The sequence below is a fragment of the Saccostrea echinata genome, unplaced genomic scaffold (genome assembly GCF_033153115.1).
Source record: "Saccostrea echinata isolate AGI-Se365-2 ecotype Australia unplaced genomic scaffold, CSIRO_AGI_Sech_v1 ptg000012l, whole genome shotgun sequence".
NCBI lineage: Eukaryota > Metazoa > Mollusca > Bivalvia > Ostreida > Ostreidae > Saccostrea > Saccostrea echinata.
The window spans coordinates 19,083,966-19,109,389 of record NW_026889761.1 but is presented as its reverse complement, the minus strand read 5'-3'; the positions used below and the strand labels follow the sequence as shown (position 1 = coordinate 19,109,389).

The window sequence follows — 25,424 nt, the reverse complement described above, 5'->3', positions numbered from 1 at the left end:
TGATTAACACCACTTAACGAATATACTGTTGTACAGTATTCCTGAAGTTTCTCCTTCACTGCTGTTAATATTTTAGTGAGGAGCATAGAAAGAGGTTTTGGTAAAGAAAAGAAAATATATAGATGATTTAATGTACTATAAACGCTAAAAAGATCCTCAAAAATTCAGATGTGTCTATGCATGTTTTTTCAAGAGGCAGTCACAAAATGTCGAAAACAGACAAAATGACTATGACATAAACAGAACACGTAAAATTAATAAATCGCTCAAATGTTTATTTCTCTTGGCAAGCCTCGCATATTTATACATCATTTCAGCTGTTATATTTCTTCTACAGTATAAAGTAAACGTTACCTTGATGAGAGCAGGGTATACAAGCAATGAAAATAAGATGTTTGTTGTCCCTTTTGCCATTTGCATTAAATAGTTTACATCTTATTCAACAAGTAAAATCAAATGGCAAAATATATCATTGGTTATTTCAAATATGAATAAATTGTTGGTCTGGCATTTTAGTTTAAATAATTTACTACTTTTCGAAGAATAAAGGGAAAAGGGAATCTAAAAGCTTTGTGTATTTAGTACTGATCTGCACATTGCAAAATTGTTTGTAACATAAAATTATTACAAAATATTAATTTAAATAACAGTATTGTATAACAAAAAGATTGGGTTTCTGTTTGAAAGCATTGTCTTGTCATTTTAATTAGCAAATCAAAAACTTAAAAATCATTACATGTTAAACATGCATTAAATAAGTAAGAGATTTTTTTATTGAATAAAACGTGTTTTGCTTAACATACATGTATTTCTCAACAGTCTCTAGAAATAAAATGTTAAACACCAACAGAAAAATATATCCAGTGAACATTTCCGTCCTAAACCAAAGTCTATGAATGAGATTCATCTAGTTCATTCTTTAATTTTTGGAGTGATGCAAGACGAATGTCCCGCCATTTTCGTCTCTGGTGAAGTTTATCTAGCGGGATTCTGGCTGCCATTTCGTTGTGTATCTTTTCCAGAGTGGGACCCTCCATTTTCCTTGGGGGACCAAAGGAGGACTGAACTCTGTATATCATGTCACGGTATCGATCCCCATAACTGAGCATTCCTTCAATGAAAAAGAAGAAAAAAAGCTGATTCCCTCATTCACAGTACTTGTATATATGGAAAAGGGGAGGACGTGATTAATCTCATAAATCCTGTAACTAATACAGATCATGAACAGGGCAAACACAATGGCCCCTGGAAAAACCAGAGGTGGGATCAGGTGCCTTAGAGGCGTAAGCATCCCCTGTTGACCAGCCACACACGTCATAAGCCCTCTCTATTGGTCAGGTAAAGAGAGTACTCTGTATTGAAAATTAGTATAAAAACAATTGCTTAAATTTTGATATGAAACATGTCGGTCAAAATTCGATCCAATGATAAATTGTATTTTGCAAACACGGTCATTATAGCGACCATAGAATTCGCAAAATGCTCACTTAACCAAGACTGTTGAAAGTCCTGTAATATCAACATTTTTATCAGTACTCTGCCTCGCTTTAAAAATTGATTGTACTCAGAAAATTTCCTGGGTATACCTTTTCACTAGAGATATAAACACTATGCTGGTCAAAGTGGAATGCGTATTACTACCTAAATAGGTCAAATTGACGATGGCAAAGCCGAATCATCCCGTTTGTCATATACATGTAGTTTAGAGGTTAGTGTTGCTACATGTATTATCTAATACAAGAGAGAGAAATTAGTAAAACAAAAAGACTGAGTTAATATTTTTTCTGACATTTACAGCAGATATTATGTTTAACATGAATTATTTCATTTGACATGGAAAACAATCGGCAAAATCAATTTCTTGACTGATCCAATTTGTATTACCTGCAAAGGTCAAGGTATATATACATAAATTATAAATCTCATGAATATAGAAATTTGTAGCTTAAAGTGACTCTCTGATCAAGATCAGAACTGGTGTTGATTTCGATATATAACAAAAATACAGGCCACAAGTAGAAGAGGGGTTTGTAACATTTTGCAAAAAGTACTCATTGTTTATGAATTGGCATTGATTTTTTTTCTCTTTTGGAAAATATAGACCTTTTTGATATCCATACACTTGATATATCAAACAATAGAACATAAAAACTATAAACGTGTAGAATACAAGGAGGCCAGCTTGCATTCTAAGTTGATAGGAAGAAAACAGTATAATTCAGAAAAATGAACAAATTCTTGATTCCCATTTTCCTATTGCATATATCTGGATATCTCTTGCTATTACTGAAATCAATTCTTGATTCGAAACATGTACAGTCACTGATGTTTCACTTTTCCACTGCTCTAAGTCGAACATTCAGACAGGGGGCCAAAAAGAGCACTTAACTTGTCGTGTTCTTTGGTAGTGGCTTCAGCGCCGATTTGAAGGAACAACATGGTAAATAAACTTTGGACTAAATTAAACTGACTACAGTCAAGAATCTTATTCTGGTTTATAAAGAATTTGTACTTGTAAATACTTACCGTCGGCGTTAAGGTAGGCTGTCTCCAGAGGACCCATGAAAGCGTACCTCCGTCCAAGTCCCTCTGACATCACCTTATCAATGTCCTCCGCGCTCATTACCCCCTCCTAGATTCAAATAAAGAATCGTTTAACTGGGTAGATCTTCTTGCTGTACGTATCTACATGACGGTCACATTAATCAATTTGCAGGATAAATGTGGAAGCTACTGGAAGAAATTTTATCTCTGAAATCTATTTTTAAAAAGGTTCGATCCTGAGGTTTTGAGCAATTATTTTGTCTGGACCTATAGTTCTAAAATGCTGCATCATATTTTTGTTCGTACGATAAATTTAGATTCTAGTACGCCAGTTTAACTATATTCCTTTTTTAAAAAACACCATTAAATTCCATACGAAAAGCATTAAGTGGGGAACTATATTTTGTGTCGGGAAGTTTTTTTTAGAAGAATTTTTTTTAAAAGTAAATATAAACACCTCATATAGTCTCCAGCATTCTCCAATGATTGAGTACTGAATTCTATTAAGGACAAATCCGTCAATCTCCTTCTTCACAATGACGGGAACCTGTCCAATCTCTGTCATCAGTACCTTGGTCGTAACTACGACCTCTGGGTCTGTCCAAGGGGCTGGAATCACCTCCACCAAAGGGGCATAGAATGGAGGATTTGTCTGGGGAAAATAATATTAACCTAAATCATTAAAGGAGAACGAAAAAAATAAATATATAATGAATATCACTTTGCCATATACTTACAAAATAAAATACCTACCAGTATTTCGTACACATATGAATATAAATTTTCTTGTTCCATATTATATAACGCATTCCAGTGGCTTAGGCTTTTAAAGTTGGATAAAATCTCTCTCTCTCTCTCTCTCTCTCTCTCTCTCTCTCTCTCTCTCACACATATTACCGGATGACAAACGATGAATCTATTTTTGTTGTTGAGATTCTCAGAAATAAGAGACGGAACCAATGCACTAGCGGAGCTTGAAATAATGGCGTCCTTTCTACAGATGGGATCGATCTTAGCATGGACCTCCCGCTTCAACTCCAGCCTCTCGTTCACACATTCCTGCCAAAACACTTTATGGTTATTAATCCGTTCAGTAAATGTCCTACTTTTCAGAATATCACGGATTTGTTATATTACAATGCATATTTGAAACTTTTACACCATTGTAACTCGTAAAGCATTTTTATGGTTAGTGTGAACACTTATTGACAAAACTGAAAATACATGTAAAAAAAAATGATGTCTACATTTTGTTTCACTTTTATTTATGACTGTTAAGGATTTCCGCTCCTCAGTCAGAAACGATAACTCTTAAAATTATATTATTTAACTGAATGTCAGAAAATGAAGCTTGAAAATAGAATTTTTTTGTACAACAATTTTTATTTCATGCATTTTAATATGATTCAAGTTTCTTTCATGTCTTCGAAAGGGTTTGTAAAAAGTAGACATTTGGACCCCAAATCAGTAAATTGGTGATTTTATTCACGTTTTCTGAAAATATATTTGAGATTTGAGATAATTTTCCCTTTCAACTGTATAGATTAACTGTATAAATGGTGAATTACTAAGAAATAACACGGGTATATGAACATTACTTTGAGAATTCAGTGACATTTTTGTGAGCATTTTCAAATAATTTACTGCTGATTTTCAGAACCTGAGGAACAGACTACCTTAACTGCATGTATATACTTGTATAAAGAAGGCGTCCTTGACACACTCGGCAAAGTCGTTCGTTCCGGTGATTAGTGCCCTTTGCTCTTTGACTGTAAGTTTTCCTCGCAATAATCCATTTTCAGATAGATGCTCAAGTTGGTCGTCAATGATAGATAAAGCATGCTGAACTTGTTCCGGTTTTATATCGTACATGCGCACTCGATATCCAGCTGCAGCATAAAGCATAGCAAAGCTATGCCCTATTAAACCACTGAAATTTATCATTTCAAAACTATTGAATCAATTTCTTTTTAAACAAATTGTATCCTGACAAAAGAAGTTCCAGAATTGCTTCTAATTGTTCATATACGTTATATCAGACACCACTCATGTTAAATCTCTTATTATAATAATATTAAGGTATGTCACTCGTAGTATGAGTTATATAAAGGATTTTTGAGAAGTATATTTTAGATAACTACTCAACTCAAAATCGCAAAGAAAACCGGGGGCCAGTGTGCATCTTACTAAGAAACGGTACCATTTACTTGATCTTTTAGACTTAAATTGTAACTTTTAGGTCAATCACTTTGACCTTTATCATATTCTAGCAAATGTAATCATGGCAATAAATATCATCTCATTTTATGTATAAAAAAATAATTAAAAAAAATTATTATTGAAAAAAACTTGCAAAGTATTGTGTGGCCTTTTTGCACTAAAATTATCATATTTGGGGTAATAATTAAAAAATAATAATGAAAGAAAAAGAAAAAGTTGTCAGTGACGTAAATTTTGAGATATTGGTCAAAATATGCAATTTTCAGGCGAAAAAAAATGTAAATTTTATCTTGCATTCTTCAATATCTCTTCATTTTTTGGTAAAGTATGTTGAGTGAATGTGTAAAAGAGCAAGGTACGGTTTCAATACAAATCTTGCCCTGCATTTTTCTTGAATATGAAGGTGACGTAAAAAATTATTTTTAGCTCATGCTTTCTGAATCCTTGAAATTCCACGCAGAAAGATCATACAAATCATTTTTCTCACATGACCTTCTAAATGCTAATTGTGACGTCATAAACCTATGCATTTTCCCGTATTTTCTTAAAAAGTTGCAGAAGACATCAATTTTCAATGAAATTTTCTTTCAGATAATATACACCACATGCATTGCCCACAAAGATTTTGAGATATGTGATTTTTCAAAGAATTTTACAAAACATATCCGAAAATTAAAGTGGGCGACGGCTGTGAACACTATTTTCTTAAGGAAAAAATAACTCTTGAAATGGATCATTATGAAGCTTTTTCTATTTAAAACAGAGAAATGCATCAAATTAATGACGTCATATTTCCAGAATGGTCCTCCTCCATGCCATATTTTTTCTTGACTTATCATAGTCATATATTCAACTCATATTTAAGCCAGTTTCAAAACTTTTAGAAAGCGTTAAATTTTAGGGCACAATAAGGCCAAAATCGTACCTACTTCTTTGTTTTAAATATTAATTGGCACCTATATTTAATATTTCCAGCATTTCATAACGAAAACAATTCTCCGAGTAAAAATATGTATGGCTAAAGTTCCAAGATATTAAATCAAACAAATGGTAGATTTGTAGAATTTTCTTCTAAATATCCTTCCAGCACAAGAAATAGTCCCCCATAAATCTTGTTTCTTAACAACTTTGTGAGCAGTTTTTAAATTGAATATTGTATAATTTGCATTGTTTAATTCAAATATGTCATTAAAAATTAATTGTAATATAAACAATTTTGAAGTTAGATGTTCTGACCAAATATTCTCAAAAGCTGACGAGTGACATACCTTAATTGACATGAAGTAATGTAAATGAACAACAAATCATAGAATAAAGCCGTCATATAAAGATTGAAAGTCTATGATAGGATATCTTATATCAATTAAGATGCTATGTTGTTGGTAAGCTGTGATACGATGTTAACAGATGAAGGGGTGTGTTCGAGAAAAGCAAGGTTTCTTTGGAGCTCACGCAGGTTACGATTATTTGCAATTTTTATACATTGCTATTTTGAGATTACATTTCTGGAATTCAGTTCGTTGCTTTTGTTTTTTATCTTTGATCAGAGACCACAGGTTATGTAAATAATGACTAAATAGCGTTTGCAAGAGACCCGGAAGTTATGTGCAGAGATAGGATCATCGGTCTGTCATGAGTTACATTTTTCTCTTATTTAGGACTTTTTTTTAATTTCTAAATTCTATTCATAAATAATTTTAAAGATTGTCACTGCAATCTGACAAGGTGCTCTCAAGGTTTCATGCATTTCACTGGAGCCCAGTACATTCAAATTAAGCCATTTTGTGGTCAAAATATATTATTTCAAAAAGAAATTGATGCAAAGGGGGGGGGGGGCAGATCTTGATTTATAAAGTCCATAAAAGAAATTGCCAATCCTGCTTAAGTAAGGATATCTTAAGATCTTGATTTATAAAGTCCATAAAAGAAATTGCCAATCCTGCTTAAGTAAGGATATCTTAATTGGAGTTTTTCGCCCCCCCCCCCCCCCTGTTGTACACCTATACGCAACTCAGAAAAGTACATATAAAAGACATGGTGTTTTTCTTGTCTTGTTTTGCACCTTATATTTTATGGGTATGAATGACATTCCAACAGCTGTGGATATTTTTCGACTATGCTGAGGTAGGTATGAAATCTTATTTTAAATATGAGAATGTCCTTTGTGTTAAAAAAAACACCTAATTGTTAATTTTGATGCAAACTTTTGACTGGCTTATCATGTCCATCGGTTTAGTTATTCATGGTTTCTCTAGAATGTAATAAGGCATGGGAACTTGTAAAGATAAAAAGTTTAATGTCATGTCATTAGTGATTACCTTTTGTTGTTGATATTTTACAATGTTAGATCTTTAAACATCACATGTTATTGTTAATTAACCCAGTATTCTGACATACCTTCCTATGATTCCAACCTGACGTTCTGACTTTCTGTCCGCCATATCTGGTTATGATCCTTATCTGTCCAGTATTATCTGAGAAATAAGACTTAAATGTTGTGTCAGCACATGTAGAAATACACGTGGAAACCGGTGAAATTTAATATGATATGAACTGTATATCCAGTTACGTATCACAATATGACCCTGCAATGATGTGAATAATTATTTTATGTATGCATAGTCAGGAAAAGTTTCCTCTCTATTTACCGCTAGCTATATAAATTAACATAATCTATGGGTAGAGATTTAAAAGATTCTTGACTTTTTCCAGCAACTTTACAATTGTGGTGTGGTCAGATAGGTTTGATCGCCGGTGGCCAGATATAGCTCAGTTGGTAGAACACCTGACTGGAGATTCAGGAACCCCATGTTCGAATCGTGGTCTGGTATGTCGCATCTCCCATTTCGCCAGTTATATTTGGTGCCTGAATCCCACTGTGGGACGTGGAGACCGGTTTATCGGATGAGACCGTACGTAAAACCGAGGTCCCGTGTCGCAGTAGGTGCTGGCACGAAAAAGATCCCTCACTGCTCAATGGCCCTAAGTACCGAGTATAGGTCAAAATTTGCAGCTCTCCAACGGCAAGTGGTGGCGTCTCCATATGAGTGAAAAATTTTCGAGAGGGACGTTAAACAATAAGCGAACAAACAAACATTTGGTGCCGTGACATGCCCCGGAAACGACAGGTGAAAGACCTGTCAGTGCACAAGCACCTGCAGCCTGGACCCCCCCCCCCCCCAAAAAAAAATTACTAAAAAAATATAGGAGTCTTTAAATCCTCCAAAATATGTTATTTCTCCGTTAATTCTCTCTGTATGTCATTCTGTGTTTAGTTTGTACTTTTGTTACGGTTTAAAAATTGACCATATTATACGGTATAACTTAAATTTTTATTAAACCGTATATGGCCATTTTTTGGGTGATCCACGCTTTAGGTGCCTTTGGTCAGGGAAGAGCCTGGGTTGGTGTCTTCAGGGGTGAAGATCTCTAAGGAGGAAGGAATGTGGCGGTCAGACAGTTTCAATCGCCGGTGGCCAGCTTAGCACGTGAAGAGTGATTCAGGGGTTTGGGGGTGTGAATCCTGGTTTGCTCTGCTGTATTTTTCTCCTTGTCGGACCGGTTACGCCAAATATAATATGTGTCGATGCTCACGACACTTGATCATGTTGATGTCGCTGATAAAGCTGGCAATCACATATGCCAATGGGTAGAAAACTTCAGTATACATTGTCTTGGAGGATCGATGAAGGGTTTCATTATATGCCATAAACTTGGTACTGTCGATTTTTATTTATAAGATTTTCTGAAGAATGTGGAAAGAGTATCTTTAAAAATTATCATCATGCCGTTTTTACAAATAAATATAATAATTCCATCATTACAATACAGTTTTATATTTATTTGTTGAATATATGATGTAAAATATTTTGAAATTTTATATTTCATACTCATTTTCAAGGAATATCGACTTTTTATATCAGGAAGTTATTTTGGATATATATAAGAATTAAATATAAACACATCATAAACCCCAGTATTTTCTTACACTTAAATGAAACAAATTGCGGTACAAGTAATTTGTGTGCTGTCAATGTTTCAACACGACACCGTTTCAACTTTAACTCTTTTTTCAGAAATAAACACCAGAACGGCGCCTCGTATATTTTTTCTGCCTACTTGCCACTCGTTGCCAACTTGCTGCAAGACATATAATTATATAGGGCATACTTGACTTTGATCAGCATGAGATATCATTAGTTACTGTAGATAGATCAGGGGAAATCTTTGCATTCTCAATCTAGATCAGCATTAGCACTAGTATTTCTTGAAATGTCTCATAAAGGGACAAATGACAAACATGCAGATTGTGCACTTACCCCGCAGTTTGCCGTTTTCCGGAAAAAAAACCTACTGATATCCGGGAATGGTTTTAAATTTTATAATATAATCGGTGGTCTTTTAAAAGCTTCATATCACTGTGAAATTATTTAAGAGGTCAAAGCTTTTCCGTTACCAAATTGACAATAAAAATGCAGAATGGATTATGACTTCAAAAGACAAAAAGCTGCTGAAAGACAAAAAGTTGAAGATTTATTTGACTTTGAAGGATGTAAAGTTGGAAGAGGGACATATGGTCATGTATACAAGGCCAAAAGAAAGGATGGGTGTGATTCTTTGTGTCCTATTTTTTGCTTCATATGTTACCGTCATTCATTCTGGTCCAGGGAAATCACAAGATTGAGCAATAAACAGGTCCAGCACTATCTTGATTTAGCTAAATGGGTTAGATTAGCTATAAAGCTTTATTAAGCTATTCCGAATAGCTTGATAATGCTATTTATATGCAGATTTTCACAAAAAATGGGGGTTTTTTTGTAAAAAATGGACAAAAAGTCTTAAGTTTGTGACCATTCAGGGTAGACTTTACTTTACCGGTCCCCAGATCCGCAAGATCCGCGCGCTCATTGTACTATGACGTCAGATTTACGTCACTCAACTGATTAGGGTTGGTTTTGCACATTTTTCGACTGGTTAGGGTTAGTCTTGCACCCATCTGAAAGATTAGGGTTAGTCCTTGCATAAGTTTTCGACTGATTAGGGTTAGTCTGGCATCTATCCGAGAGATAAGGGTTAGTTCTCACACATGGGTTGGTCTAGCATGGTCTAGCATCCACCTGGGAGATTTGGGTTAGTCCTCCCATACCATCCGAGAGATTAGGGTTAGTGTCTTGTTTTTTTTGGTTTTTTTTTTGTTCCGACTATTCATATATGTACTATGGAAAAAATTCAACCCAAATCGGAGATAGTTCTAACATGGCAGCTTTTGAACGCTTTTAACCAAAAGATGGATTTCCATTGTTTGGATTGTTGTACACCACCTTATGTGCATTGACTGAGGCATGGATGAGTATGACCTAATGACTGCTTCACATGGTGCTGAATTATTACCAGTCAGTTAGCTTGCTGACCAGATTTACCTCCTTTATAATTTCTTTCAAGAAGTAAATACATGTATGTAGTCACAAATCAATTGCTTTATATAACCCCAAAACCTTTAGAACTTTTGGTATAAAGTTTCTCAAGGTGATGCAATTTGTTAAGCGATTTTTACATGTATTGTCTTCAGAAGAGTTCAAAGTTGAAAACTATCACTGCACCAACGTGTGTTTTTTTGTACACGCTGAAAAAATAGCACATTTTTTTAATGTGATAAAATAGCTAGATAAAGCTATATAGCTTAATCAAGATATTGTGTCAAACCTGATAAAGCTTGAATTGTACCTAAGAATAGGAATTTTGCAAAGCAATGTTTTTCATGCATTATTTTAAATATGTATGAAAATATAAGCTATCACATCATCAAATTTCTTAATTTTCTACATTCTGAAAAAAAAGTTCAATAATTTAAAAAAATTATTGCAACAGCTTGTTGAAGCTATTTCTTTTTATTAATAAAAATAAATTTTATCATGTTTATAGTTAGTACATGTTGTGTAGCTAAATCAAGAGATTGTGTTTGACCTATGTGAGGTCCCATGCTAAGAGACCTTTATCTCCTCTCAGTTCTCAAGTTTTGTTAAAGGTGCTTGGACACAGATTTGAAGTTAATATTTTCTCAAATTTTCTGTATAATTTCATGACTTATATGTTGCTATAGCATTTCATACTAAAATAAAATAAAAATCTTATTTCATCTCGAAGTTATTGAAACTTCAAATTTCTGGACGCGTTTGATTGACACATCCTTGCACTTTCACAAATTTTAATTTTATTCTTAATACTTAAAAAAAGTGGCAATTTTGTTGTGTATTATTGAAAAATATTAAAACTATAATCCAGAAAATTCAGAGTAGAAATGTTCGAAAGCAAAACCCACTCACAGTATTGTCAGTCCGTGTTCAATGGTGTGTGCAGACTTTAACAATTGAACACACCCGGTGAATCGTAAACATTAACAATAACAGAGCTCGTGCCCTGTTTACAAAAACAGTTTACGTTTCAGGGGTGTATTCAATTTGTTAAACTCTGTACACAACACTGAGCACGGGTTGACGATATTAGTGAGAGGGTTTGCTTTCGCACATTTCTACTCTGAATTTTCTGAATTGTAGATGTAATGTTTTTCATTAATACACAACAAAATCGCTTCTTTTCTTAAATATTAAGGATAAAGATCAAATTTGTGAAAGTGCAATGATGTGTTAATCAAACGCGTCTAGGAATTCGTAGTTCCAATAATTTCTAGATAAAATAAGTTTTTAATTATATTTTCATGTGAAATGCTATTGCAATATATAAGTCGTGATATTATACAGAAAATTTGAGAAATATTAACTTCAAATCTGTGTCTAAGCACCTTTAAGTCTTCCTTTATTTACTATTTGAGAGGGTAGGGAAATTCTTATTTTATGTGAACTCTGCACTAAAAAAATGTACTTATTTTCATTTGATATGTATGTTGCAGATCTGAAAGCAAGGAGTATGCCTTAAAACAGATTGAGGGTACAGGGATATCTATGTCAGCATGTAGGGAAATTGCTGTAAGTAAAGTTAGTGGGAATTATATATGTATTTTAATGAAGTTTCACACTTATTATTCTCTATTACTCTATTGAATCAGGACTGATGGTTGAAACACCATGAACTAAGGATCAGTTCAAAGATAAAGATGGATGTTATTCTGAATTCACTGAATTTCATCTTGTGACCTGCTTAGTAGCATTGACACTTAACAGTTAGTTTGTACAATGTCTGTAAGAAGGAGTCACATTTTAACTAGCTGCAGATCTGTCGCTCACTGAATAATTTTTGGGAAAGGGGGGGGGGGCACTCATGACTGCATTATAGCCATCTGTCTTTTTTATAGCTGAAACTATCCAAGTAGTAGTAGTATTATTTTCTCTAATATTCATAAAAATTCTAAGGTTTTTTTTATATGATTTTCTTGACTAGTTACTGCGGGAGTTGAAGCACCCTAACGTAATCAGTCTACAAAAAGTCTTCCTGTCTCATCAGGACAGAAAGGTCTGGCTCCTCTTTGATTACGCTGAACACGACTTATGGGTAAGTATAATTATGTCATAATAATATATAATAATAATTATATAATTATATCAATACATGTTTCAAGCAAAGACTCCAAGGGATCTGTACTTATAGATGGATAAAGCTATGTGTTGCAGAAGGATTATGTAGGCAATGCCTACTGTCCAATCCAATTATATATTTTACATAATAAAATACAGTTCAACTGTACATTTAAATTATCTTGATGTTGCATGTTAACACTTTTTAGTGAAATGGTTATAGAAATTCATGAAAATTTTTCTCATCCTACATTGAGATTATAAATGTACTGTATTTTCATTTTATATCCATCCAGCATATCATTAAATTCCATCGGTCTGCAAAGGCTAACAAAAAACAGATTGATGTCCCAAGGAACATGGTAAAGTCACTATTATACCAAATCCTTGATGGAATTCACTACCTCCATGCTAACTGGGTGTTACACAGAGACTTGGTATGTCAGTAGTTTCAGTCTATGCTCAGGTTGTGACACATGATTATACTATATACCGGTACCAAATCTTAGAAAGGAATTAATTATTACCGTACTAAATAAATTTTTATTTGCATGCAAGGAATATTTGCAAGTTTTGTGATCTTTTTAAACTTGCTAATATTTATTGTTGTGAATTTCTTATTCTATTGTGTATTTATGTATAATATTTTCAAAGTCACAAAAATTAATAGTCACAGATGGATTTCAGACAGACAATTTTCAAATAAAATATATTGTGAATAATAGTTGGTTTACAGTATTTAGAACTGAAGATATAAATATTTCAAGAAATAAAGCAAGTTGCTTACATTTTTACTGATTTTCTTTCTAAGGATATTCATTATTCAACACATTTTCTTTACTAGAATGTTGTGAAGTTTCACTCTATCAGGATATTGAATCATATTATCATTTGTTTACAGAAACCTGCCAATATTCTTGTTATGGGAGAGGGTGCAGAGAGAGGCAGAGTAAAAATAGGTCAGTATCCGTAAAACTCCAATAAATACCTGATCTAATGATCCATTCTGCATGTTCCGATTTTACATACATGTACTAAGTATAAATCTCAAATTCTTAAATTTAAAATTGCCTGTAAATTTACCTCAGCATTGTAGTTTAAGAAGTGATTAAAGACACTATAAATGCTGAGAATTGTGGTATAGCAAGATTTTTATGAAATATTTTTTTTTTGCATGGTCAGCTGACATGGGATTTGCCAGACTGTTTAATTCCCCGCTGAAGCCTCTGGCTGACCTTGACCCTGTGGTTGTGACCTTCTGGTACAGAGCTCCAGAACTTTTACTTGGTGCTAGACATTACACTAAAGCTATTGGTAAGTGATACACATTTACTGAGGTGTTTACATTGTAATTTGAAATCCTAAAATTAAAAAAAAAAGTTTGAAAGTAAATGGATATTTTATAAGAAATAGTATTATTGATGTGAAAAATTTAGCTTGCCAACAAGGTAAAATTATTTGCAAAGTACAGTTGAACTTCGATATCTCGAACACGAATTTCTTAAATACAATGGATATGTCGAAGTGATTGGAAAGTCCCAAGCCCTTTTTCTTTAAGTATTTTACCCTCAATATCTCGAACCCGGGGATATCTCAAAGTTTTTTCTTGGTCCCATCGAGTTTGAGATAACAAGGTTAGACTGTACAAGTATATATAAAATTTGATCATTGTGTAAAAGCAGCTACCTGGTAATTAGTAATTTGGCTGAACACAATGTTTATTAGTGATATGATAGCAAAGAAAGTGCTCAAGTTTTGGTTTGTCAGTGGTGAGTAAGTGCAAATTAAGAAAATAGTTGTGGGAAAAAAAGCATATTTTAAGAGAAATTCCCAACCCCAGAAAAAAATCTCAAGAGGCATACAATTAATCAAGAATTAAGGCATGTTTTTTTTTCTTTTAGATATATGGGCAATAGGATGTATATTTGCAGAACTTTTAACATATGAACCAATATTTCACTGTCGACAGGAAGACATTAAAACTAGTAACCCCTATCATCATGATCAGCTGGATCGTATATTTAATGTCATGGGTTTCCCACAAGGTAAGGACTGTATATATCTGTAACACTGGCAGATGGTAAGTTATTGTCATACAATGTGATACGATGCTGTGGTTGGCTCTGTTGACAGTATCTATAATGAAGTAACATTACTTCTGAAATTGTGATATAGATTGGGATTAAATGATACATTACGTTTATCACTTACTTATTAAGGGATAAACTTCCATAAAGCGTATGCTAGAATTTTATTTAAAGGCATGCTATCATAAATTTAAAAATATATGGTAAAGTTTTGTTTCAAATTCATAGTTTATCTATCTTACTACATTTATGTCTTGTTTTATACAGTATATTTAGTTTGTCTTAAACATACAAGAATTTGTAGTGTAATTGTGGAATAATCAAATATCAGAGAGTCCATGCACTTACACTTCATCAAATTTCAAAACAAATGAACACTATGCCCAGATGTCATATATATTTTGTGATGACATTCATGAATATGTAGAACATCAACCTACTTGTCTGAGTCTATAGTTCTGTAGGTTTTCATTCAATAATACCGGTAGTATCTTTTGAATTTAGAAATGAGTGTGTACAGTATTTTGATATGAACACAGACTACAGTCAAACTAATCATAATAGATTATTCTGCTATTTCTCTTTACAGGATTTATTTTGTTTTCTTTTGCAGAAAAAGATTGGGAAGACATAAGAAAAATGCCTGAGCATAATACATTAACCAAAGATTTTAAAAGATCAAAGTAATAATAATGCAAAGATAGTCAAATATTGATGTATTAGTTGTAACCTGATGCACTATAAATGAAGAGACATTTACCTTTATTTATGGTGAAAGTCTTCTTTTAAGAAGATTAATATGTACCTTTGTCTGCCAGGAATTTTTTATGCCCCATTAGAATTTCTTTCATGATTTTTGGAAAATCATATTTCATACTATCATATCAACTAAACCAGTTTTACTGTAATGCATTAGTAGGATAAATGCAAAATTTCAGAAATTCAAAGGATGTTTATAGCCAGATATAGGGTATATATTAACATCTACATATATATACAAATAGTGATGTTTACACCCAGAAATACGCAAATTAAAATTTAGATAATGTATATGAATAACTATTATCAAACATGTGAAAATAGTCATTTCTATGGTAAATGTCATTGCATACCGTGGTAATTATATAATTTGTAATTTGCAGCTATTTAAACTGTACACTGGTTAAATACATGGAGAAACATAAGATAAAGGCAGATAGCAAACAGTTTCACCTGGTAAGGCTACATATACAGTATGTCTTTCCTTTTAAAATACAGTTAACTTCGGTATCTCAAACACTGATATCTCGAATACCATGGATATATCAATATGATTTGGAAGACCCAACCACTTATTTTTTAAGTATTTTACCCCTAATATCTCGAATCCTTGGATATATCTAGAAGTTTTTTCTCCGTCCCATCAAGTTCGAGATAACGATGTTTGACTGTATGTGGAAAAACTTTATAAGCTTAGCAAAGAGATATATTATTCACACAAAGCAATCTGCTTTCTTTTATCATTGTTTATTGTTTTATTGTATTTATGACTATATGCCACTGTATGATGATGTTGTCAGTAAAATGAATTGAATTTACATACAATTTGACATTGCTACTGGAGCCTCATTAGAAAGAAAATGAAGCCAATTTAGTATTGGTCTCATTCTAATTGTTACAAAATTTACTAAAGATGATATCAGACGGTTTGGTAAGTCCTTAGACAAATGATTTTGTTGATTAAGACTATGATTTATATTGTTCCTGTATTGCACACAGGTACTTGGGGTCAGAACCCCACCCCCCCCCCCCCCCCCCCACCCCCTTTTCCATTTTTTTTTCTTTTTAAATATGGGGTTGTGTCACCTTTTTCCTATATTTCTGTTCTAATATGCACTACATGTTATCGATAATGTAACGCTTTTGTCTCTGTAAGCTGTTTTTAAATATCTTGTTTTCGGCTTTTCTGTATCAGTCGAAAACAAGATATTTAAAAGCAGCTTATAGAGACAAAAGGGTTACATTATCGATAACATGTAGTGCATATTAGAACAAAAATATGGGAAAAAGGTGACTCGACCCCATATTTAAAAAGAAAAAAAATGGAGAAGGGGGGAGGGGGGTCCTCCAGACCCCATGTGCCTGTGGTATTGCAAGCCAGTTTTGAGACTCTTTCAAAGGAAATGTAGCAATATGTACTGAAATAGTTACTCAAACCTTTTCTGGCAATTTTATTTCAATACAATGTTATCTGAATTTAGATTTAAACATTAACTTTGACACATGTATTTTTTTTGTTATTATGTCTGATACATGTATTTGATATATGTTTTTATGCCTGATACATGTATTTATTCGTTTCATGACTGACACATGTATTAATTTTGTTGTTTTGCCTGTAGCTACAGAAACTACTCACCATGGACCCGACCAAGAGAATCACCTCAGATTACGCAATGAAGGACCCATACTTTACAGAGGAACCTCACCCATCTCAAGAGTAAGGAAGGGGAAAATAAACACATAATTTAGGAAACAAGAAATTAGAAATATACATGTAGATCTATCTACTGAGCTGTTACTTATGTAATTACATGTAGATATCTAATATCTGTTTGACAAAGGATATATGTATATATAAAAAGATACACTTCTGGGGGCCATTCATAATTATGGTAGGCAATCAATTGAAAAATATTAATACCTGTTTTGCAGTATGTTTGAGGGAAAACCAGTACCTTACCCCAAGAGGGAGTTTCTGACTAATATTAATGCCTGTTTTACAGTATATTTGAGGGGAAACCAATACCTTACCCCAAGAGGGAGTTTCTGACTGACGAAGATGATGATAAAGCAGATACCGGGGCCAGCAAGGTAGGCCGAGGCCCCCCCTCCCCCAATCATGTAACAGCCCAGTAATGTAGACAACAGACCTGAAATTTTACATATTGCTACAGTCTCAAAAAGATGCACATCATTTGGTCTCTACTGTTTTAATAACAGGTGTAATTTATTCAAACCATTATGATACTCTGGAAAAAATTAGTGTTCTTAAAATATTTTCCTGCCCTATTCTCTTAATGCCCTATAGAGGCATTGGTCCAAATAAAAAAGCTTTAGTGTTGCAATGCTTAAAAAGCAATTTTTCTCCAGATCCTTTTAAGAATATCTGAGGGAATATGCTTTAGTAGCACTGTATCTTTAAATCTGTTGTTGTAGGCTACAGATCAGTCCTCGAATCACACACAGCCAGCCAAGCGTGTCCGTGTGATGCCCCCCTCCACCACCAGCACTAATTCCTCTATGGTAACTAGTGACTACCAGGTAACCTCTAAAAATTTTGACCACTTGACCATTGCATGCGGGCCTGCCATTAACCAACGCATGACTGTATGTTCTGCTGTTGTTGAGCCTTGTATTTACTGAGTCAAGTTTTAAGGTCTGATTGAAATATCTAACAATACATTGAAGTGTTTTGATTTCTTTCTTAATGATACTTTAGAATGTTACAGTTACATGTTTGTAATTAGAATTTTAAATTCATTTGGAAAAAAGAGAGAAAAAAAACAATTACTGGTAGATTAACAATGAACATTCACTTGATGTGTTCATGACCTGTTTGTTTCCTTAAGTTTAAAAATTGTTTTGATAATGCATTGAGTCTTAGAGATATTTGTACATGTATATTGGTCCATGTCTAGATCAATGAATATACATGTATATTATAAACTCCACAAAATGTGAAGGAAGTTTGATGACGATTGCATGCTGTTTTAGTGGTCATATTTTTAATGTGTTGCCTTATTATTACATAAATGTTGGCTTCGGTTGAACAATCATTGTGTAATAAAGAGGCTATGAAATGATAAAGAATTTACATTTATTAAATTTTTATTTATTTTATTGATTCCAGTTGTGATAGTAACATGATAAACCTATTACATACATATAATTCATAAATTCAGTTTTACAAGATAATTGTAAATTTTAAGGATGCAGAATATATTTCGTATGAATTTTGAAATATTCTTTTAAGACATAGGAGTACCCTTTGACATTAGATGTTATTGCTTATGTAAACTAACTCTGCACGGTGCTATGATATTTGTTTACACTGTCTGTATGGATGTGAGTATAACATGTTATCTGCTTGACATTAACTGAGGAGAGTTTCCAGATATATAGTCTGGCAGTACTTAAACCTTTGATGTTGTTCTAAAGGTTGCTATGATGTTCTAGTGAAATGTAATCTCAGATTTCTCTGTAATTCCCCCCTAGTAAAACTTGACATTGACACTGATTTCATACAGAGTGGAAGTGCGGTGTTCTCCCTGATTTCAGTTCCGATTTTACTTACATATACATTTGGCAGAAATCATCAAGAAAAGTTACATTTACAGTAAAGTGGTTTAGAAGTGTAAATTTACAAATTCAAATTTTTAAGTGATATGATCCATAGTTTTGCATATTTTTAGGTATGTGTTTGAAGTTAAAAACATGTTTCTTTAAACAACTTGCCATGGAAAATTTTAACTAATTTCAATACCTGTATTAAAATTAAATTGAATGACCACTCTATTGTTTTGCATCAAACCTATTTAAACTCTACATCTATTCACCGGTATTATCAAATTTATATCTGAATATGGGATTTGATGTTCATACTTCCACATTATTTTGATCCTCATGCAGTTCTAAGTCTGAAAACTGCATTTTAATTGGCTTTAGATTTTTTTGAGATCTGAGGTTTTGAATTTTGTAATTACCAACATCACTATATTTATATATACTCATAAGAAAAAAATAAACCTGTATGCCAAGTTTTTTTTTCAATATCGAAATATTTGCAAAGTGATGGACCATACCACCTTAATATTCTTTACTTTTTGAAATTCATGTTTACATACCAAAGTCTAAAATATACATACAAGTTCAGAAAAGATAATTATAATTCTAAACTGAAATCTTGGTCCACCTCAGTGTCAAGCTAGCTGTGACCTTTGCCTGCTTTGTCGACTTAAAACACTGGACAAACTCAGGGAAATAAGTATGATAGCTTAAGTCAACATCTCTACTCAGATTGTAGTCAGTATCAACTACGCATCTTAGTAACACATTACAAACAGAGAGAAATAATACAGATAGCTTTAGTCAACATTTCTACTCTGATTGGTGGTCATTAAATACTCAGATTGTAGTCAATATCAGCTACTCAGATTGTAGTCAATATCAGCTACTCAGATTGTAGTCAATATCAGCTACTCAGATTGTTAGACAATATCAGCTACTCAGATTGGTAGTCAGTATCAGCTACTCAGATTGTTAGACGATATCAGCTACTCTGATTGTAGTCAACATCAGCTACTCAGATTGGTAGTCAATATCAGCTACTCAGATTGTTAGACAATATCAGCTACTCAGATTGTAGTCAATATCAGCTACTCAGATTGTAGTCAATATCAGCTACTCAGATTGTTAGACGATATCAGCTACTCAGATTGTAGTCAACATCAGCTACTCAGATTGGTAGTCAGTATCAGCTACTCAGATTGTTAGACAATATCAGCTACTCTGATTGTAGTCAACATCAGCTACTCAGATTGGTAGTCAGTATCAGCTACTCAGATTGTAAGACAATATCAGCTACTCAGATTGGTAGTCAATATCAGCTACTCAGATTGGTAGTTAATATCAGCTACTCAGATTGTTAGACAATATCAGCTACTCAGATTGGTAGTCAATATCAGCTACTCAGATTGTTAGACAATATCACTACTCTGATTGTAGTCAACATCAGTTACTCATGTTAGTAAAACTTGACAAACTATGAGAAATAAGTCAGCTTTAGTCACTGTCAGCTACTCATATTGGTAGTATCAGACAAACCATAAGAGAAATAATTTAGATTTAGTCACTGCCGGCTACAGTAACTCTTATTTGGAACACTGGACAAACTGTTGAAAATAAGTTAGCTTTATTGAACATCAGCTACTCACATTGGTAATACTTGACAAATTTAGAGAAATAAGTTAGCTTTAGTGAACATCAGCTACTCAAATTGGTAATACTTGACAAATTCAGAGAAATAAGTTAGCATTAGTGAACATCAGCTACTCAGATTGGTAACACAGGACAAACTCGGAGAAATAAGCTTTAGTGAAAATCAGCTACTCAGATTGGCATTTTAGGGTAGTGTTTTTCGGGGAGTACTCAGCTTAGGTAATCCTTAACCCAGTGCTGATAATCAGAATCAACCTATGTTAATCTTTGACACTACTTTCTGTGTAGCTCTCCACAGTCTGTCTAGTTCTCCACTAAGGACTGAAAATTGTCCCGTAAGTAGCTTGTATGAGGCTCCTATAGGGTTATTTGTCAGTAAAATTTAAAAGGCACATTACTACTGAGTGCTACTGGCCTACAATGTACAAGTACCATCCCTGTTTATGAGAGTCTCTCCCCCACAAAATCTTACCTGGATTTTTTTTTAACTATGACAACCTAGTTATGTATCTAGTCAGAACTGAACAGTAGTCTAGAAAGGGGATTTTGAGTGATTTAAAAAAGTCATATTTTAGGGTTGTGACTTTAGATATAAAAAGTGATGGAAATAAATTTGATTAGAGAAGGAATTTCAAGAGGTTCCAAATCTAGAGGACCCATTTACTGAATTGTTACCTCACAAATTCACAGTTAACCTTTAAAGCATATTGACATTTAATTATACATACATGTATATTAGGTATTAACCATCATTTCTTATTACTTCATCACTTGTGTAGTGTCCTGCAGAACTATATAAAAAAAGTAGCCATTAACATAATTATGCCAGTAAATTATGACAACTGTCATCAGTTTCTATTTCAAGATTTTTATATGAATGTGTACTTGAATATTGGATAACCAAGTTACCTTGCAACCTAGTAATACATAACAGTTCCATATGTAAACTTGAAAAAATGTTACTCACTGGAATAGCTGTATACCACAATTGTGTAACCTTACCATTGCCTTATTTAAAGCCTGTGATTTGACAATGTAGTCTTGGACCACTACGAGCCAGTAATGTAGAGCAGATCTTTACATTTATTGGTCGTGCTTCGTTCCACCAGTTCGCCATCTCTTACGGTACTGTATCAGTGTGTATTTGATCTTTTGTTTACATGACTGTTCTATATATTTCAAGGGAAACGGCTGGCAAACACGCAAGTCTAGTGTAAGTCGACATTCTTTCTGCTTTCTTCTACCACCGCAGTCTCCTGTTTTTGTTTTCTTCTCCATCTGCATGTATCCAACCACCCTGAATGTTAACTGTTCACATTATAAATGCAGAGATGGGCTGTAGTTTTCAATGATTTCCTATTTTTCAAGCAAGTACCCTTAAATTGGCTTTTAACCTTCCAGAAATTACATATAAGGGGTTTTTTTTATTTGTTTTTTGTTTTTTTTTTTAGCTTGATCTGCTCATTTTTATCTCAATTTGTCAGAATTGGAATTAAATTCTGGAATTTACAATTCAGTTCTGGGAAATACTTGTATTTTTATATATTTAAATATCTGTTTACCCACCTTTTGAAATAAAAAAAAATCTATATATTTATGCTTCAGTTTGATAGAAGTATTATATAAAGAGCTGTGATTATTGCTTCACAAATTAAGACTAATAAAGTTATAATGTCATAATGTAATTATATCATAAATAGATCAGTCATGCTGAGTTTTATAAAGTTTACAACATACATATGTGTACATGAATGATTAAATATTTACAATTGAGGCCCTGTTAGTAATAGAACACTCATTTTCGCATATTTTTTTTCCTAATTCATATGCACATCTTTGCATTTGTAATCATGGTATTTGTTGACAAGATTTTACCTGCTTCATATATATGCTGTAACAAATTTGTATGAAGAAAAAAATATTATGTTCATTATTTCAGATACAGTCATTTTCCATTAATATCTTATATATTGATACAAAATAGGATTTATTTAGTAACTCATGTGTATTAGCGAGCCTAACAATTCAATACTTTTACACATACATATCATTATGAAGAAATTAGAGCCAAAACAATGTCATGTCCATGACTGCAAAAGTCAAGAACATATCTACCTACATGTATTACAAAAGCAGGTGGATTATTAGCTCAGGACATCTGCACTAATGAACCAATACGTACATACTTGTTTTAGATGTTTGTTTTTCAGTGTGAGTTCAGTAGATGCTTACAGATGTGTGTTTTACTGATTCAGAACAGAAATCACATCATTTCAAATCACATATTATCACTTTCCCTGACTTTGGTCAGAAATCACAAAGTTCATCTCCATGGAAATTGGTTAATTATACCCTCAATGTGACCATTTCATGTCCATCCATTCATGATCTCATTACCTGTGATCCCACAAACAACTGATCGATATGTAATTCTTAAGTCTGAGAAAAATAATTGCGATTCTCAAATAATATCACTTTATTTCAAAGAAAATAATACTGTTTGTTACTTATGAACATTTACTAGAATAACAAGCACTAAGGGCCATTTTGAATCTACTTGTATTAAATACATGATAAGTACCCATACTAGACGTCTGTGGTGAATTTTAAATGATGTTTTTGATAGTTTGACTCTTGAAGGATAATACTTCTTATATGATAACAGTGGTAAATTAGCAATGATATCAGTTACATTCTAGGATTTCAAGAAATTAAAAAGGTGAATACTGGAGGTGTCTTAATGAAGATCTGCTTCTTTTGTAGCACATACACAATGTACAGGGCGGCACTCAGCCAGGAATGACCTTCACCTCTGGTGGTGTACAGACCTCAACAAGTTCTACAACGAATTACGGCCCTACGTCCCGATTCTGAATGTCCTGGCGCTATAGGTATCAAAACATAACAAGAATACATTCACTTTTTCTCAGCTGGTGGAGGATTTTGGAAAACTTATTAACGATGATGAAGATTTTCTCTCCCCAAGATAAAGGAGGATTTTGGGATTAGAGTGATCATCAAAATTTCTCTTTACTCCAGTATGTGTATCCATGTATTATGTCAGGGGTTTGTAACTTTCATTTTGTAGAATGATATATAATTTTTGAAGATACCTATTGTTTTAATTACATTGTATGCAAATTTGCAGATGACATCATGAAGCATTGTTATATTGATTCATGCTATTAATTAAGTCTAGAACTATAAATTAATGTATTAATGAATGTTTTGTGATAAATGTAACAATCAATTATTTCAGGTGTTTAACAATGAATTTCATTCTTATGACATTTGAAGAGAAAATAAGGGCAAATATGTTATGGTAATTCAAGATGCACAATAAAATATTTTTAATTAAAATTTTGTCTTTTATTTAACAAACTGAAAACTATGCAAGGCATCTTCGTGTGCAGATCATATTTAACAATCATATTCTTTGATCTATCAATGTAGATACAGTTAAACTTTGGTATCTTGAACACTGATATCTCAAATACCATGGATATGTTGTACTGATCTGGAAGTCCCAATCACTTATTCTTTATGTATTTTACCCTCGATATCTCGAATACTCGAATATTTCGAAGTATTTTCTCAGTCCCATCGAGTTCGAGATAAGGAGGTTTGACTGTATTTGATTTAAATAAGATTGTCACATTTCAGAGCTTTTTAAACTCACACAAAGCTTATGTTGGATTATTTGTCTAATTATTGCTATAGCAGTTTGTAATGAAATAGTCAAAATGTATGACATGCACTGGTATCACAAAAACATGTGAAACATGAGAAACCAGGTTTTTCCATTGGAACAAAATTGAAATGCAAAAATTCCCTAAGTTGATCCCAGATGTAAAAAAAAATTGTTGATTACAAAAATTTTAACCACACATGAATTTTATAAGGCCCTGTTACCTTAACCCTGTCTGAATGACTAGAGGTTAGTGGCAAGATGTTCTCTGATCATAAGCTATCTTTTTGCCAAGCATAAGTTTCAGAAGTTTCTCTCTGATAAGTAGAAAAGACAATCCTTTGAACTAAGTCTCAAGAAGTTTTTCTCCATTACAAAGCCATGGACCAGACAATCATATTACACTCTCAACCTCTGCAACTTTGACATTTTTAAAAGGATATTTTGTTCAAGACCATCACACATTTTCTAGTTGAAAGTTGCCATCTGATGAAGTCTCTGTATTGTATGCTTAAAAAGTTACTAGCATGCAAAGTTAATGTTGCTGGCAATAAGAGACCAATAAATAGACGGTCAGAAGTAATCCCTCTCAAAAGTACGTCTCGTATTTAATCAACATTCATTACTTAAGTTAGAGTTATTCCCCTAGTAACAATTAAGATTGGTTCAAATACTTGAGGTAAGTTTGTTAATTTAATATTGTTTATGCTGGTGGCTAAATATCCCAGTTTAGGGAGAAATCGGGGTGCTAGGGCTCTATTCCTGGCCTGCACAACTGTATTTTCTCCCTTCTGTTACTCTTTGTGTAGTGCCACATCTTAAAATGCAAGGTTAAAGCTCTACCGAACTAAGATGGGTGAACCCGGCTATGTGCTTAGAAACAAGCGACCCAGCTAATGTACAGTTATGGAGATGTTGTATATCAATCAAAAGCTTCACGTCTTGGAATAAACTGATTTCGATATTACTATCTCCAAGGACACCATGTTGAAAACGCCTGAACCTAGAAATTTTTTTTCCGGCTGAATTGGGTCACTTGGCTTGATTTGTGCACAATACTGGGTCACAGACAAGTGAGCTCTCTTTCAAGGGGAGATACTTTAGAAATAAAGAAACATGGCCCCAGGGCTAAGGTTGGGACAGAATTGAAGGGTCCTATTTTTTATACTGGGCAGAGGGAAAAGCATTAAAAATGTGAAGATCGACATTTAGTTATAGTCATATGGAAGCATTCCCATGTAGTGTAGATTCAAAGTTCAAATCATGTCCCATGGGGATATGGTGGGTCCACGATAAGGGAGCAAAAATTTACTTTGAATATACAGGAAAAATATTCAAGATGTTCAAAAATGGCCAAGAGGGATATGATGTGTTCCA

General features: G+C 33.3%; 2 protein-coding genes across 5 annotated transcripts; one reads left to right on the top strand and one right to left on the bottom strand.

Annotated features, from left to right (window-relative positions):
- Positions 1-254: 254 nt before the first annotated feature.
- LOC133185487 (lambda-crystallin-like) lies at positions 255-9,101 on the bottom strand. The gene is made up of 7 exons (XM_061320744.1): positions 9,084-9,101; positions 7,162-7,238; positions 4,240-4,474; positions 3,442-3,603; positions 3,002-3,196; positions 2,527-2,632; positions 255-1,111 (listed from the first exon to the last, which is right to left on the bottom strand). Exons 2-7 carry the CDS (start codon positions 7,203-7,205, stop codon positions 891-893), a joined length of 963 nt encoding a protein of 320 aa, XP_061176728.1. The 5' UTR covers positions 7,206-7,238; positions 9,084-9,101; the 3' UTR covers positions 255-890.
- A 99-nt stretch (positions 9,102-9,200) lies between these two features.
- On the top strand, positions 9,201-23,719 carry LOC133185486 (cyclin-dependent kinase 8-like). Of its 4 annotated transcripts, none has more exons than XM_061320741.1 (14): positions 9,201-9,371; positions 11,672-11,747; positions 12,160-12,270; positions 12,590-12,730; positions 13,195-13,252; positions 13,476-13,607; positions 14,195-14,338; positions 14,994-15,063; positions 15,523-15,595; positions 16,762-16,859; positions 17,146-17,233; positions 17,579-17,665; positions 21,543-21,572; positions 23,123-23,719. In XM_061320741.1, exons 1-14 carry the CDS (start codon positions 9,244-9,246, stop codon positions 23,231-23,233), a joined length of 1,347 nt encoding a protein of 448 aa, XP_061176725.1. In that variant the 5' UTR covers positions 9,201-9,243; the 3' UTR covers positions 23,234-23,719. The 4 variants fall into 4 exon arrangements, with proteins under 4 accessions (XP_061176725.1, XP_061176723.1, XP_061176727.1 ...); XM_061320739.1 differs by having other exon boundaries at positions 17,579-17,683; XM_061320743.1 differs by lacking the exon at positions 21,543-21,572.
- Positions 23,720-25,424: the final 1,705 nt, after the last annotated feature.

Bases quoted from the DNA above. Each gene is read 5' to 3' on its own strand.
- LOC133185487 (XM_061320744.1), bottom strand. From the start codon at position 7,205: ATGGCGGACAGAAAGTCAGAACGTCAGGTTGGAATCATAGGAAG. The intron at 3,197-3,441 runs GTAATATGTGTG...TATTTTCCCCAG, and splicing joins GATTCATCGTTTGTCATCCG to ACAAATCCTCCATTCTATGC. The intron at 2,633-3,001 runs GTGTTTATATTT...ATTTGAATCTAG, and splicing joins AATGCTGGAGACTATATGAG to GAGGGGGTAATGAGCGCGGA.
- LOC133185486 (XM_061320739.1), top strand. From the start codon at position 9,244: ATGGATTATGACTTCAAAAGACAAAAAGCTGCTGAAAGACAAAAAGTT. The intron at 13,253-13,475 runs GTCAGTATCCGT...TTGCATGGTCAG, and splicing joins GAGAGGCAGAGTAAAAATAG to CTGACATGGGATTTGCCAGA. The intron at 17,234-17,578 runs GTAGGCCGAGGC...CTGTTGTTGTAG, and splicing joins CAGATACCGGGGCCAGCAAG to GCTACAGATCAGTCCTCGAA.